Source organism: Panthera leo, chromosome B1 (assembly GCF_018350215.1).
Source record: "Panthera leo isolate Ple1 chromosome B1, P.leo_Ple1_pat1.1, whole genome shotgun sequence".
In the NCBI taxonomy this organism is placed as follows: Eukaryota; Metazoa; Chordata; class Mammalia; order Carnivora; family Felidae; genus Panthera; species Panthera leo.
This window is the reverse complement of record NC_056682.1, coordinates 200,077,730-200,094,741: the sequence shown is the minus strand read 5'-3', so window position 1 is coordinate 200,094,741 and position 17,012 is coordinate 200,077,730. Positions and strand designations below refer to the sequence as shown.

The 17,012-nt window shown below is 57.1% G+C and overlaps 1 protein-coding gene across 1 annotated transcript in view; it reads left to right on the top strand.

Annotated features, from left to right (window-relative positions):
- The window catches only part of PPP2R2C (protein phosphatase 2 regulatory subunit Bgamma), a 55,685-nt gene that overhangs the window by 3,647 nt on the left and 35,026 nt on the right, over positions 1–17,012 (top strand). Inside the window, exons 3-4 of the mRNA XM_042936940.1 lie at positions 1,855–1,967; positions 8,459–8,636. Coding sequence (XP_042792874.1) covers positions 1,855–1,967; positions 8,459–8,636 — 291 coding nt within the window. The remainder of the gene's footprint in view (positions 1–1,854; positions 1,968–8,458; positions 8,637–17,012) is intronic.

Genomic DNA, 17,012 nt, shown 5'->3' with positions numbered 1-17,012 from the left:
GGCCCCCGGCTTCCTGGCCAGACTCCTTGCTTCCCTGAGCCTCGGTTTCCCCGCCTGGGCAGCAGGGTGGATGCAGCTCCCTCCCTTGTGTTGTGGTGAGGGTGATGGGAGGTGACACCCCCCCCGCCCCGGCACCCTGAGACCAGCCAGTCCTGCTGCCGTGTGCGTGAGCCTCACAAGGTGACACCACCCGTCTCCTCCATCAGAGCCCAGACTCGGTGCGGCTGCTAAGGCATCCTTGAAATGGCCCAGACTCAACCCCACCGACCCAGCCTTGTGCCCAAAGGCTGCCCTCCCTGCCCCTCGCCTGGCCAGCCAGCCCTATCATCCTTGTCCCTGAGACCTCCACTGGCTGTCACCTTCCACTGAGCCCTCGCCGACGTCTCAGCTGAGCCTGGGGTCCCTCCTGCGGCCGGTCCCGGCCCCTCCCTGCCCCAGGCCTGCCCTCCAGGAGCTCCCGCTGTCCTCGTCCTTCACTGTGCCACGTGCACGATCTGAGACCCCCTTAGGGGTGCCTGGCACGGGGTCATGTTCAGCCAGCACTGGAGCAGAGGCAGCGTGGACCTCCCCAAGGACGGGAGACCCTAATGTGGTTCACATCCTGGTCCTGCCACTTCCCCATCTGACCTGTGATGGGTGTGCCTGCCTCGCGGGGGCCCTGGGAGGACGGAGTGATGTGAGGCCACGGTGGGTTTCGAGCAGGGCCGGAGCTCCTGAGCCGCACACGTGGTTTCCCTCTACCCGTGGGAACAGGGTGCGTCATTCTCCTCCTGCCCTTCTGGAGGGAAGGCAACTTTAGAAGCTCCCTACCCTCCCACTCTCAGAGCTGCTCACCACCCCCCCACGTCCCGGGTTTAAATCCCAGCTGCTCCCTTTGCTAACGCATGTCTTTGGGTACATATCAAGGGTTTAGTGATCTCAGTCGTCTCCCTCTTCGTTCTCCTGAGCCTGACGGTGTGTGTTTGAGGCACAGGAGCGGCTGGCATTCTCCAGAGAAACGGGACCGAGGCGTGTGGACAGATGTAACATGTAGATATAGATACATAGAAAGAGGCTTACTTTGAGGGGTTGTCGCACATGATTGTGGGGCCAGCAAATCCACAATGTGCAGGGCTGGCTGGAAGGCTGGAGACCCAGGGAAGAGCTAGCGTGGCCGCTCGAGTCTGAAGGCCATCTGCTGGCAGAATTCCCTCTTCCTCAGCGGAGGTCAGTCTTTTGTCCTTTACGGCCTTCACCTGATTAGATGAGGCCCACCCACACAATGGAGGCCAGCCTGCTTTCCTCTACGGTTTAAATGTTAATTCCATCCAAAAAAAAAAAAAACAAAACACCTTCAGAGCAACACGCACCTACGTTTGACCAGATACCAGGGTAGCCTGGCTTCGCCACGTTGACGTATAAAAGGAAGCATCACAGTTACTACATGGCCCTCCTGATATTCGTGGCAGGATTTCAGAGAAGTGAGGCCACTGGGAACCTGCCCTCTGGATGGGCGGGGCGCTGCTCAGAAATGTGGGTCACCCTCCTTTGCCGCTGCAGAGCCTAAAAACTGGGAAACTGCAGTCGTATGCTCTGTCTGGACGTGGCTTTAGACTTGGCCAGCTGCCCTCAGAGGTGCCTTCCCTTCTGACCCGGGAGTTGTCCCTTGGGATCAGTTGTGAGGAGGCAGAGATCGAGGACAGATACCCCGTTCACGGCCACGTTCAGCGCATGGGTGCACAGGAGAAAGAACCTGCCTGTCCGAGAGCAGGACCCCGGTCAGGTGATTCCCGGATCAGCGCTCCCCTACCTCGTGGCCCGTTCCCTGTGCTGGTGTTCATCACGTATCCCGTTTCATTTGCTTTGTTTTTAAAGATAAAACTATCAAGTTATGGAAGATTACGGAACGAGATAAGAGGCCTGAGGGATATAACCTAAAAGATGAAGAAGGGAAGCTTAAAGACCTGTCCACGGTGACGTCGCTGCAGGTGAGATGTGGACCATGGAAGGTTCCGGCAAACGGGAAGCGGCGCATGCTTCTGTTAGTGGGGAGGATTTTAGGACTCGAAGGGCCTTTGAGATTTTTGCCAGAGCCGGGTTCAGGTCCTGGCTGGGCTGCTTACTCGTGGGGTGGCCACGGGCTTTCTCCCTGCTGGAAGCCTCGGTTTCCCCACCAACAGAGCTGGGAGGGTCATGTTTCTCCCGGAAGTGTTGTGCGGATGAGGCGGGAGTGATGCACGTCCAGGAAGCTCTTGTGAACTGCAGCTGTGGGTGCAGAGCAAGTTCTAGAACCCCTTGCTACACCGAGGGGGAGACTGAGGCCCAGAGAGAGGCAGCAACTCCCCCAAAGCCGCTGCGCCGAATGAGTGGCAGAGCCAGAAGAGGAGAACCTGGGAGGGGAGCTTTGTGTGGATTCCAAGCCCTTTGTCGAGGGACCGAGGGAAGCCTGGAAGGCACGGTTCTCCACAGCCGGTACGGAGGCTCGACCCAATGCAGTTGTCTTAAAAGAGGCCGGGGAGGCTAAGATGCAGGGCCTTGCTGAGGCCAACTCCTGTCCCCACATGCTTAAAAGGCAAAAGAGCTCCTCTTTCTTCCGGGGAGGGGTGTGAGACCTGGCAGAAAGGGTAGTGGAGTCCCAGGATCCGGGTTCCAATCCTGCCTCGGCCACCTCCTGGCGGTGCGCCCCTGGGCAAGGCTCTCCGCCTCCACGAGCCTCCGACTGCTGATCTGGAATGAGAATAAGCACTTCCGTGGCGAGCGTTGTGTCGCTGCCTGTAATGACTCAGTCCTAGAACGTGGGCACATGATCATCAGCCCCGTTTTACAGATGAAATGAGAGCTGAATCCAAACCCAGGGAAGTCGGGCTCCAGGATGGGCCTCCCGGTCTCCTCCGTGAAGCGGGAATGAGGCCCCCACCTCATGGGAGAGCCACGGGAATGGTTAATGGTGTCCTGCTGGAGGACTCCGTGAAAGTCTGCCCCTGTCCTTCTCCAGGGGGGCAGGAAGCCTGCTGAGGCCATCTCGGCTGTCCCTGGCTTCTAGAACCGAGCCTGGAACATAGTGGGTGCTTTGTTCACGCTTGTTGAAGGTGATGCTGGTGCACGGCTAATTTGGGTTTGTTCATTCATCACACACTTGGAAGCATCTACTGTGTGCCCAGCCCTGCTCTAGGCACTGGGAGGCCTCAGTGAAACAAAGAGCCTAAGGGAGGGATTGGGTCTGAGTTGGTGTCCCTTGCTCCTGGGATAGGCCGGGCTCAGAGCAAGCGGCCTGAGTCCCGTGCAGGTTCCATGTTCTAGCCAATGTGGAAAGGCTGGGTCACATCATCCGAGCGGCCTGTCCTCCTGGGTGAGGAGGACAGAATTCACAACGACAGCTGTCCGCTCCAGGCGGACAGTGGCGAGGCCTGGCGTGGGGGTGTTAGCGCCTCCCGCGGGCTCCCCAGCCACTCCGGATCTACTTGATGCTGGTCAGGTGGCTGTAGGCAGGGCCCTGCTGTGTGCCTCAGTCTCCTTGTCCACAAAATGGGGGCGGTGACTCACTTTCTCTGTAACAGCTTAGCATATGCGCTCCCTAGGTGTCCAGCAAATTGTCGTTAAATATGGAACGGTAATCAGCGTTGTTCCCGAGATGGAGAAATAAATATTTAAACATACTGGCCTCTAAATGACTCGCAAATTGTGCAAATAAATTCTGAGGAAGTCAGGAGGCCAATTAGCTTCAACATTGACTAATGGCAGTGACGGTGTCCCCCGCCCCACCCCCCAGCCCCACGAAAGTGTATGAGGGTTTCATCTGGTGGGAAGGATACAATTATCACCTCTTGATGGGCCTGGCATTTGCGGCAGAGCCGGGGGCCCACGGGAATCGGTTTATTTCCCTCTCAGCGTCTGAGACTTTGCTCTGTATTTCACTCACGTCCCCAGATGGCCCTTAGCCGTCCCTTGAGGCTGGGGGAGAAAGGAGAAGGAACGAGGGCATTTGGGTCTTTCCTCGACTCACCTCTTCTGTGTGTCCTCCCACGTCACCCAAGCCACCCAGCCCTGTGCAGCTCTTGACGCGATCCCTGCCGCTCATGCTGGAGGCTGGCGCTGTTATTTACTAACAGACTACTCTGTCCTTGGCCCTGTGCTAGGTCCCTGGGTGTCAGGCACATGGAGTCACCCCACACTGGTGGTCAGTGCTGTGACAGACGCACAGGGAGGCCTTTCTCTACCTTGTTGATTTGGCGTACTCCTATTCATCCTTTAAAACCCTGTTCGCCTTCTCTGTAAATCATCCTTCTGTGCACTCCAGCCTTCTGTATCCACAGTGTTCTGTCCTTAGTGTTTGTGTGACGGCCCTCCTGCCTCTCACCTTGACTAGACTGTGGCTTCTGGAAGTGTTGGAAGGGGGGGAATGTTTTATTCACGAGACACCCAAACCTTCAGGGCATATTTATTTTCACTCTTCCTCTCCTTTAAGGAGAGGCTTTCAGTGGCTTTGAAATACGGTTTGGGGTGGCAGTGAATGGCTGGAGCCCTGATGTAGCCCAAGTCCGACGGGAGGAAACAGCGTGGCCAGAAGGAGGGGAAGTGGACTGAGATCCAAGACTTTGCGAGGCCAGTGGCGCTCTGACCTTCTCCAGCAGCAGGTGCGACGTGAGAGAGTCCAGGGGTCCCCGAGGCAGACGGTAGCTGTGCTTTGAGGGAAGGGAAGATTAGGAGCTGATCCAGAATAGCCGACACATGGGGAGATGTGCAGGGCGGAGGGCCCCCTAAGAGGCCCGGGCACACAGACATCACCTCCCAGGCCGAGAGCCTAGAAGCTCAGGCACAGAGCCGGCGACACAAGAATGGCCCAGAACCAGGCAGACAGGCGCGCCAATGTGGCACACACCCACACTCATGCACACACATGCACACTCGCGTGCCCCACTCACATGAACACTCACACACCCATGCTCGCACATGCACACGTAGGCACATGCATATACTGGTACACACCCACATTCATATACCCACACATGTGCCTGTGTGCACATACTCTTATACACGCACGCACATGCATATACTTGCACACACCCACACTCGTGCACACACACCCATACATCGCATATATGCATACACTCTCTTACACGCATGCACACACATATACTTGCACACACCCACATTCATGCACACACACACCCATACACTTGCACATGTGCATATGTGCACATGCACTCCATACATTCGCACATATGCACATACTCTTACACACGCACGCACACGCAGGCACACACATGTACATGCACGCACACACATATAGTTGTACACACCCACATTCATGTGCACACACACCCATACACTCGCACGTATGTATACGTGCACATGCACTCCATATACTCGCACATACGCACACACTCTTACACATGCATGTACACGCAGGCACACACATGTACATGCATGCTCACACATATAGTTGTACACACCCACATTCATATATCCATGCATATGCCGATGTGCACATACTCTTATACACGCATGCACGCACATGCATATACTTCTACACACCACACTCATGCACACACACCCATACATCGCATATATGCATATATGCATACACTCTCTTACACACACGCAGGCACACACATGTACATGCATGCACACACATGTAGTTGTACACACCCACATTCATGCAGACACACACCCATACGCTTGCACATATGCATACGCACACATGCACTCCATACACTCGCACATATGCACACACTCTTACACATGCATGTACACGCAGGCACACACATGTACATGCATGCACACACACATATAGTTGTACACACCCACATTCATATACCCACACATATGCCGATGTGCACATACTCTTATACACGCATGCACGCACGCACATGCATATACTTCTACACACCCACACTCGTGTACACACACCCATACATCGCATATATGCATACATGTATACACTCTCTTACACACACGCAGGCACACACATGTACATGCACGCACACATATATAGTTGTACACACCCACATTCATGCAAGCACACACCCATACACTCACACATATGCACATACTCTTACACATGCATGCACACGCAGGCACACACATGTACATGTACGCACACATATATAGTACACACCCACATTCATGTGCACACACACTCATACACCAGCACATAGGCATACTTGCACACCCCCTCACTCATACACACATCCACGCACACTCACACGTGCACACGCAGGCACACGCGGGCACATGCTCATACTGCATTTGCATCAGAAGGAACACTTAATGTTCACCCACCCCTACTGCAGCTCCAAAGCTGTCACCTCCCATCTCAGCCGTCCCTGGGGAGCTCGAGGGACACAGCCCATTCATTCGCTCACCTGTTCACTCATTCACCTGAGGCCCTTGCCGTACTGGGCCCTGGGCTGAGGACCAGAGATCCAGAGGTGAACCAGAGAAGACACAGCGTGCCCCTCACTGGCTCCCAGGCCACCGCAGGAACAAGACAGCCTCGTCACGTGGTCAGGGCTGTGACAAACTGGCGACTCCAGCGAACCCCTGGCTGGCCTGAGAGTGAGGTGGACTCGGGAGGTGCCCTGGGAGGAGATTCTCAGGTCCCGCGTGAGCCTGAGTCCAAGCCGCCCAGCCCACGGCAGCCCCTCTCCTACGCCCCCTCCTGGCCGCCTTTCCAACCTGGCCCCACCCCTGCGGCCCTGTCACCCCATCCCCGCACCTGTTTTATTTTTCTAAATAACACCTATCGCTACGTGAATTCTCACTCTCACACACACGTACACACACACATGCACGCTCGCTTGTGTATCAGTCATTGTCTTTCTCTCCCACTCGAGGACAAGCAGCCCATCGGCCACAGTGTGTCCTCACCCAGGATGCTACCCGGTCATCACTGCCCCAGGCTCAGGGGGCCTGCAGTTAGCCCACAACGTCTGCACGGCCCGTCTCCAGAATCCCAAGGTCTCGTCACGCGGAGGCCAGCCTCGCTGCCTCTCTCCCGGACGCAGTCCCCATCGCCCCTGCAGCAGGGTCCACCCTGGCCCGCGCCGGGACCCCCGTGGCTTGTGAGACCTCCCCCGCCCCCGCCCACCCCATCACCTCCTGAGGAGGACCATCACGAGGACTCACCATGTGCTCAGCGCCATTCTAAGCGCACTTGACCTGCGTTAACTCGTGGGTCCTCATAGAAGCCGCTGAGCTTCTATGCCAGCACGCCCTTCTTCACAGATAAAGAAGGTGAGGCCCAGAGAGCTGAGTTCCCCGGTGAGGGTAACGCTAGTGGGCGGCAGGGCAGGAGGGTTTCCGGTCTCCGCCCTGCCACCGGGATGCCCTCGGGACAGTCACACCTGGCTCTGCATTTCCTGACGGCGACTTCGACAAGTCGGGGTCATCCTGGCATCCAGTCTCCCCATCCGGGACGTGCGGAGGGCAGTGCTAGTCCCTACTTCCTGAGCGTCGAGCGTGGGCCAGGCCTGGGAGAGATTGATGAAGCCGTGTCTGTGTGCCCGTCTCCGTACCTTTGAAGACCTCACGGTTTACTGGAATGGAGCGTCGTGCCCGACACACGCCGTGGCACACGCTAAGAGCCTTAGCAGAGAGGTGGTGGGGGTGAGCAGGCCCGTGCCCCCACTGCCAGGGCAGGCTAAGTCTCCGGGCCTGCCGCGTCTGGGTCTTACAGGAGTCGGCACGACCACGTGTTCAAAGAGGGTGAACGTTTCAGGCGGAGGGCGCAGAGGGAAGCCAGGCACGATACCGATGCTGTGTCGGGGGCCCCTGACACCAACCCTTTAAGGTGGGAGTTTGTAGGAGTTAGGCTAACGCCAGCAGCTGTAACAAATAGCCCCGGCATTGCAGGGCGGAAGATGCCGAAATGTCCTCCTCACTCATGGAAAGGTCCCGGGTGACACGTGACTGTCCCACAGAGACGCAGGCTCCTCCCATCCCACGGACCCTCATTCCCAAAGCTTGGCTCCTCACCTTCCAGCAGCGGAAGGGGGAAAAAGGGGTGGAGAAGACTCACCTGCCTCTGAACAGCCTTGGCTCACAAGTGCCGGGCACCCCTGTGCTCCCACTCCTGTGGGTGAGAACCAGTCCCGTGGCCACACCCAAACTGCAAGGGCAGCTGGGAGACGTAGTTCTTGTCCGGGCCACCACTCGCGAGGAGGAAACAAAAGTAGTGGATAATCGGCTGGGGTTGCCACGGTATCATCCCATTTTAGAGGTGAGGAAACTGGGGTGCGGAGGGGTTCAGCCACGGCTTCAAAGTCACACAGCAGGCTCAGAACCGATCCCGGGAGGCGAAGCTTTCCCGCAGGGCTGGCAGGCAGTGCCTGCTGGCCGCAGGGCACTGCTTACGTGCACCTTCCCAGCCTCCAGCTTTGATCACGCGGCCCCGGCCTGCCGTTTCCTGCCTTGGCTGCTGGCCCCCCTGCACTCCCCCCATCACCTTATCGCCCTGGGGACCGCCCCTCCTCTGCAGGTGCCCGTGCTGAAGCCCATGGATCTGATGGTGGAGGTGAGCCCACGGAGGGTCTTTGCCAATGGCCACACCTACCACATCAATTCCATCTCCGTCAACAGCGACTGTGAGACGTACATGTCGGCAGATGACCTTCGCATTAACCTCTGGCACCTGGCCATCACCGATAGGAGCTTCAGTATCCTTTCCAGCTGCGGGCAGGGGGCTTCTGGGTGGGGGCGGTTGGCTCAGTTGTAAGCGAGCCGACTTGGGGGCTTCTGCTTTGGTGCAGCGTCTCCAGTGAGTGAGTGGGGCCCGGATTTGGAACCACGGTGAGTTGCTTTATGAAGACTTTAAAGCCGTGGCTGCCGAGGGTTCTGTTCGTCCCCTTGCCCTTCTCCAGGTGGTAGTTTTCCATGTCATTCTGGGACCTCATCAGGGGCCACGGAGGAGGTAGAGGCCTGGGGTCAGCCCTCCTGGGTTGTGGCCCAAGGCAGGGGCTTCAGTGCTTGATGAACAGCCTCGGGGTCCCAACCAGGGCTTAGAGTGACAGTTGAGGTGTCACCTGTCCGGTTGGATGGGACCAAAGGGGGACCCTGCCTGGTGGTCCCCTGTGTCTAGGCAAGCTAGGGGCACTCCTGACCCCACTGAGAAGTGGAGAAAGAACTCTGTACAGAAGCCAGGCCTGGGAAGGGCCGCAGGGGACAGACCAGCTAGGGTTGCTAAGGTGTCGGGCCTTGCAGACCAACAATAATAATCATACACAGTGCAGCTCTCTGCCTGGCCTCAACACATGTTCACGTTCACTCACATCACCCTGACAACAACCCAGGAGGTAGGTGCTATCGTGACCTCCTTTACAGATGAGGAAACTGAGTCACGGGGAGCCCCAGTTCACCTGCTCAAAGCTCACACCTAGCAAATGTCCAGCCCAGGCCCCCCAGCCCCGGATCCCCATGTCCAACCTTCACGTCCAGCTGCCCTTTGTGAAGGATGCCTCCCAGGTGTGCAGTGGCAGGGGGTGCGAGGCCCCCCACCTCCAAGAACTCTCGTGCAAGCTGACGGTCTCCAGGTGTCCGCTCTGTGCGGGGAGCCGGGCAGTTCCTGCCGTGAGAACCTCCCAACACGGGCTGTCATAACTGCTATTGCTGCCGCCTCACCGGTCAAGAGTGGGTTGTGTCCCTCGGGGCAGAAGCCAGGACTGGCTAGGAGGGCGTTTGGGAGCCAGAAGGAGCAGCCTGGAAGGTCTGAAGGAGAAGCAGAGGGTAGCAAACGACTTCTGAGGGCCGAGAGCCAGGCACCTGCCGGAGGCCAGTGGGCAGGGAGACCCTGGGAACGGGGAGAAGGGGGCTCGGATGGGGCAGAGAGTAGCACCCGCTGTTCTCGAGCCCAGCAAGAGGATGTAGGGCAGATGTGGGGCCTCGCGGTCAACGTGAGCCTCTCTCTCTCACTCTGCACGTTCAAGCTCGCTGACCTTGGTGAGTAGCCAGATCTCTGGGAGCCTCGGACTCCTCACCGGCCCCTCCCCGCTGGGGCTGCAGGGTGCGCGTTCAGGGAGCCCCGCCGAGATGCACCCAGCACGGAGCTGGTGCTCTGCGTGTTGGGAAACGTAAGCGTCTGTCTCCTTCCTGCCCCGAGGGAATGAGTGCGATGAGCCTGGAGGGTGGAGGTGGATGGTCACAAAGGTTCAAGGAGGAGCTGAGGCTGGAGCGGCTTGGAAGGAATGGAAGCTCAAATTTGGCTTGGTGGACAGGGCTGGGCTGGGCACCTGCCTGACCTTCCGTTCAGGCTGAAAGCCTGGTAGGTCCCACCCCCTCCCCGATGGGAGAGCTTCAGTTGGTCAGGACTCTTCTGTTGCAAAGGTTAGAACAGTTCATCCCCATTGGCTCAGGCAAAATGGCATTTGTTGACTTATGGACCGTGAGAAGGCTTCAGGCACAGGTGGATTCAGGGGCTGAAACGATGTCATCGGGTGTCTCTCTCTGCTTCTTGCCTCTGCTCTCTGCTCTAGAGGCTTGTCTTAGGTGCCACGTGGCGGCAAATGGGGGCCAGCGGCACATGTCCCACCCTCCCAGAGTAAAGTCCAAGAGACAAGAGACCAGTTTTCTGTGAACTGTCCCACTATAAGCCCCCAGATGGCACCCCATGGGCTCTGATTGGGCCTCAGGGGCACCTCCGAACCCATGACTGGGGTGCGGGGGGGATGCAGTGCTCTCACTGGCCAGGCCTGAGTCAAGGGTGCTGGAAGGGGGTCAGTGGGGGGGAATCTCCTGCCAGGCACTGCCCCAGCAGTTGGGGGCCCCCACAGCGGGCCACACAGACGGACGTCCGCTGCCAGGTGTGAGGTGTGGGCCAGCTTCCTAGCAGAGTGAAACGAGTCACATGGGAGCCCCAGGTCTGCACACGGGGTGGGCGTGGGACTCGCGTGTACCTGCAGGGGGCCGTCCTAGGTGCTTCCTCCCAGCGCCGTGCGGTGCACGGAGCCGTTTGCCGTCGTGAGCTCGCCTGGTGTGCGTGTTGGCGTGAAAGCTGCGAAACGGTCACGCATCATCAGCCCGTTTTGCAGATGAGGAAAGAGAGGTTCCGGGAGACGGGGGGCTGGGCTGACGGGGGCAGAGCTGGGACTCGCGCTCAGGCCGCCGAGGCCTGGCCCCAGGCGGCTTGGCCTACCCTTGGGCTGCCCGCTGCAGCCATCCTCCTGGTTTCCACTCCCGGGCTGCTATGAAGATTCGGTAGCGTGAATGCCCACAGCCCTTAAAACCTGTAAAGCCCTGAAGCCGGGTAAGGGCTAGTGTATCATTCATTCATTCAGCCATTAAGGCCTAGTGCCTCTTCTGGCCTGGGCTCCGTGCAAGCCCCGGGACACAGGGGCAATGGAAGAACTCAGCCCTGCCGGTGGGGGCCTCCTTCCGCGTCAGGGACGTTGCACTGCTTTGGTGGGCATGGCAGGGTGAGGATGCTGGGAGGGGCCTGGCTCCTAATGTCAGTGGTTCCAGAAACCCCCTCACGCCTGCTCCTGTGTCTGTGTTCCTTCATTTTCCCGATGTTTCTAGTTTCTATTCATTTTCTTAAAATTTTTTTTTTATTAGAGAGAGAGAGAGAGAGAGAGAGAGCGTGAGCAGGGGAGGAGCAGAGAGAGAATCTTGCTCAGCGCAGAGCCCAGCTCGGGGCTCGATCCCACGACCCTGGGATCGTGACCTGAGCCGAAATCAAGACTCAGACGCTCCACCAATGGAGCCACCCAGGTGCCCCTCTGTTAATTTCCTTTAAATCGAGTTGCTTTCTTTTTTGTCTTTTTGTCTAAATTAACGCGTTCTAAATGCGGCTGCCATAAGTGAAAATAAAACCTATGACCTATCACAGGCGGGACGAAACGGTGAAGACAAATGCTATGAGAACAGGACAGCGGGAATAAAATCGTCCCTCCGCCCCGGCCAGTGCAACTTCCTGTGACAGTGCAAATATCCCAGCTCTGGGCAGGCTGGTAGGTAGCTAGGTTGACCACGGAACGGAGCTTTTTATTTAGTTTTGTTTCAGTTAATTCAGATTTCAAGTTAAACAGCCACCCGTGGCGGCCGAGCTGGACAGTTCATGCAGCCTCTGTTGGAGGCCGGTTCTCAGTCAAGGAGGGAGATGAAAACGTGCTTGAAGCCAGAGCATAGCAGCATGGAATGGAGGCTTTCTCCCTTCTCCATCAAATGGATTGGAAAATAATTGGAGACTTTTCTCAGTGTATGAATCTGTGCCGGGAAGGCTGTGCCTGCCCCTCTCCTCGCTGCACTGTAAGCAGGGGGCAGGGGCAGCACTGCTCAGCCCGGGGGGCTTCCTGGGCTGCGTGTGTGTGCCGTGGGCGGACTGGATTCCAGCGGGCAAGCCTGGAGGCCAGGAGCCCAGCGGGGAGATCCAGGGAGAGACGGCGATGGGCCGGCAGCGTCACGGCCATGAGCAGGAGTCAGTGGAGTAGTGAGGCAGGAGGCCGTATCGTGACTGTCTTTTGGACCGACGTGGCCACAGGACGTTGGAACAGGCTAGTTGTGAGTAAGAGAAGAGGGTTGATCCGCCACAGGACTGCAGGCCCAGTTGTCCTGAGTCCTCACTGGTGGCTGTGCCTCCTTGCCCTATTTAAACACACAGATTGCGCCCCGTCCGTGTGTTGGAGAGCACACCTTTCACGGCTGTATTTGCTGAGTACCTACTTGTGCCAGACGTTTGAATTAGCTAGGCAAAGTCCCCTGCCCCCCTGGACCCAGCAGACAATAAACCATTAATATAAGGAACAAGTGACAAACCTAGCATGTCCATGCAAGCAGCGGACAAGTACCGTGAGCCCACGGGGCGCGGCGGTGTGCATTGTGTCGAGCCCTGTCTACCTGCGTGGCCGCGGGTGTGGGCTGGGTGGGGGCTGCGTGAGCCGGGGCGGTTGTTTGGCCAAGTGAGGGTGCCTTGCAGGCAATGGCAAAAACGACGACTGACCCTAAGGTCTAGGCCAGGTGAGGAGGAGACGGCTAGTGACCAGAGAGGAGCACGCGTCATTGGGGGGTCCCCCTGGGGACCCAGGAGTCTTCCCTGGCTGCAGGTCCTGCCACATAACAGCACGTTAGACGTGTGTGGTGCCTCTTAATTTTGTGAAGGTGAACTGGTAGCTGATCGGAATATAAAGACGGGCCCGTGCCTTGAGGTGGAGGAGTGTGCGTCCTGCAGAGCTGGGCCCCGGGCAGCCCCCGCCTGTGGAAACAGTACCCTGGAGGCAGACAGAAGGAGTGGAGTGGAGTCTCCAGGGGTGGGTGGTTGTGGAAACCTCCCGTTCAGACCGATTCCTCAGGGAACCACGCTGTACGTCGCTCCCCGTGGCCCGCTGCTGTTTTGGCCACCAGAGCGACAGGACACGGGGGCCCGGAGCAGAGACCGGCGCCCGCCCTGTGGAGGTCGGCCTCCCTGGCGGGGAAGGTCAGGTCTGTCGGCTGCGGGTGTGATGATAGGTTCCTACGCGGCCGAGTGATTAGAAAAGGTGTTTCATTTCCACCGCGGGAGGAGGCCGGCAAGGCCTGCTGAGCTGAGGAGTTGCTCCGAATCTGGACATCCCTCTTGTGCCCGTAACTCCTGGGGGCTTCGGCGCCTGGGGCTTCCCATTCCTTCGACTCTCGCCCTCCGGTGCCTTGACTTGCCCTGACACTGCTGTTCAATGTCAAGGCCACTGGAAGTTTGCTGCTGTGGTACCACCTCCGCAAGTCGGAATGTAACACCTTCAGTCTAAGCAGAATTGCTTTGTAGTGAAGGTTTTAAGAGACGGGAAAACTTCTTGAATAAGGGAGAAATGGTGGGCGTCGTTTTGACCGGTGAGAAAAGGTGGTAAGAAAGCTCACTCCGAGGCCCCTTCCTCTGCTAATTTGAGCACTGGTCATTCTGAGCAGAGGGTGGGGGGCCTGGTGCTTACTGAGCCCCTCTGTGTGCCAGGCACACGCGTGATGCAGCGTCTCCTTCCTCTCCCTCACCCACAAGCTAGAAAGAGGTGCCAAGCCCTTTCCGCTTCCCCCCTGGACGGCTCTGGAATCATGCCCTCCTCTCCTTCTCTGCCAAGGGCCCCACTGGGGCCGGACCATTCCTGCTTGGCCTGTTGCCCGGATCCCACATTGCCCAGCCAGCCGGCCCTCTGCAGAGCTGTGAGAGTTGCTCATCAGAACCTCTGATCTGACCTCATCAGGCCCCTGCTTAAAGCTCAGTGGTTCCCGTCAGCTTCTGGAAAAAGTCGAAATCCTTCAGCGGTGCCCTAGGGCTCTTCATAACCAGCCCCCGCCCACCTCCCCAGGCTCCTGTGTATCAGGCTTATGTACACCTTCAGGCCATTGGGTTTCCCTTAATGTTATGGGAGGGGTTTAAGAGAGGGGGTGCTCTGTCTTCTGCTGGTCCTTCCGGGGATCATTCTTGCTCCCTCTCAGCCTGGCTGGCTGCCATGTGGCCATAAGTGTCACCCATAGCCCCCTCTGCTCTGTCTACTCTGCACCCCTCCTGGGCTATCAGAGCCCCTCCAGGCCCACACTTCCTGGTCACACTGGGCTTTCCTCGTCATATTTCCTCGTTAATATGACCGCCTCTTCTATTTTCTGGTGAAACCCTCAAGATTCAGTGCACCCAGTCTTAGCCCTCTCTGTATCCCCATGTATAATGCAGGGTCCAGCACATAGCAGGTGCTTTTGAATGGTCGTACACGGTGACTTTGGATGGAGGAGTTCCAGTCTCCATCTGGTCTTAGGGATGTAGACACCTCCTTGTGAATCTGGGCTCCGGGGGCCTCAGAGACCCTGAACACTAAAGAGCAGTGGTCTGGGCTCTGGGGTCTGGCAGACCTGCGCTCAGATTCCTTGTTTAACCCCCTTGGCCACCAATTTCCACCAATGTAAAATGGGCCACGTTCCTTATCCTAAGGATATTTGTAAGGAATGAAGAAATCACGCACATGAAAGGCCTGGTACTACTCGGGGCCCAGCAGGGGGCCAGTATTTCCCTCCTGAACAACAGATCCTCAGATATTTAAGGCTGGTTCTCATAAAATCCCTGCATTGTCTCTGGTTGTCAAAGCCCCTTTTTTACTCCAGCACTGTGCCCACATCTGTTGAAACAACCTCTCACGTCCCTTAATACCAACATTTGAGACAGTTAGGCAGCTCTGAGCGATTTTTCTTGAGCTTGATCCTTCTTAAAGGTAACAGATTGCACAGAGGGTCTCAGCTGATGGGCCTCTGCTTTATTTTTAGCACTCGGAGAACTGTGAAGATGGTTCAATTGATTTTTCTCCCCTCTGAGCGATTTCTCATGGTGGAATCTGGCACTGCACCAAGCCTTGGTCTGGAACAAATTCCTAATTGCCATTTATAGAGCAGGTCCTGAAGCTAGGTGGGATGGTGTGGCAATAATTAGGGGTAAAGGCTCCAAACCTCGGTCAGCACACTGCTGCCTGTGGGCTGGGAGTGTTCCCCATGCTGAGAGCAAAGGAAGGGACTGGCCGAGGCCCCTCCATGTGCCAGGGTCTGTGGTTAACGAAAAACCTGGAGCTTGGCACCCAGCCTGCCTCACTCACTGGCCACCCTGCCAGTCACTTAGCCTTCCTCAGCCTTGCTTTTCTTGTCAGTTCAGTGGAGTGTGACTCCTGTGCTGGGGGCTGTCAGGGTAGAATGGCTGGAGAGCACAGGGCCTGATGTACTGTAGACAGCCCACCCTGGCCCTGACCTGCTGTCAGGCACCCTACAGGCTACCTTCTTCCATCCTCCCCTAGTACCACTCTGCAGAGAAGGAACAGGAGCATCTGCTCAGAAGTGCTTGAGTCTGAATCCCCAAAATCAGTTTCCACCCAGGAAGCATGTCGTTAAGCTATTAGCACACCACTGTTTTGGGGGCTCAGCAAAGGCCAGGCTTCCCAGGGGCTCAGCCCCGGTGCAGCTGTCCTTGGTGCTGACCCTGAGCTGAGCGCCCACGGACCTGTCCATGGTGCTGACCCGGGCCCCAGCTCTCGTGCAGCTGTCCGTGGTGCTGACTCCATTGTCCGCCAGAGCATCATCTTCCTCACCACCTCGCACACACCACCGTCACCTCTTACTGAACACTTACTCTGTGCAAACAGTGCTCTAAGCACATTGCACGTATTAATCTATTTAATCCTCTTGACAACACTGTGGAGTAGGCATTATTGACATCCGCCTTTCGTAGACGCAGAAAGTGAGCCACAGGAAGGTTAAGTAATTACCCAGAGTTACCCAGCTGGGAAGTGTCAGGGCCTAGGAATTCAGACTTGGGGCCTCTGGATGCAGAACCTATGCGATTCACTGTCATGCCACACTGCCTCTCAGTCATGATAGTGACAACCCCAGGGCAGCCACCGTTACTCCACCTTCAATCTGCAGGCACTTGTGCCTCAAACCCTTAGAACGGCTCGCCTGTGTTGCTGTCATTCCTTCCATTTTGTGGGTGTGGAGATGGGCTCTGAGAAGTGGGTGCACTTGCCCATGGCCCGTCCAGCCCCATCAGTACAATGATGTTTCCTGGCTCTTTTCTTAGATCCTAAGGGAGAGCAGGTGCTTTTCACCGCACTGCAGGACAGAGTAGGGGTTGCTTGGTGGCAGAGGTGACACAGGTGGCTGAGTGCACAGGCCATAGCTGTAGTTTCTTTTTATTTTAAGTTTATTTATTTTTGAGAGAGAGAGAGAGAGAGGAGCAGAGAGAGAGAGAGAGGGAACCCCAAGCAAGCTCCACGCTGTCAGCACAGAGCCCGATGCGGGGCTTGAACTCACGAATCATGAGATCATGACCTGGCTCGAAATCAAGAGCTGGACACTTAAACCACTGAGCCACCCAGGTGTCCCAACAGCTGGAGGTTTCTAACATACCCTCTAATCGTGGGGACGTGAGACTCTGCCGTGCTTCTGATCCTTCCTGAAAGGCCTCCATGGCATTTCTGTGACACGCTCCTGATTAAAACCCCCTTGACCACAGTCTGGAGCCCCGTCTCCCACCCTCTCCCCCCATTGGGGCTCCAGCTGGCTGCCGTGTCACAGCTCCTCAGCCTTACGACTCTGTCTCATGT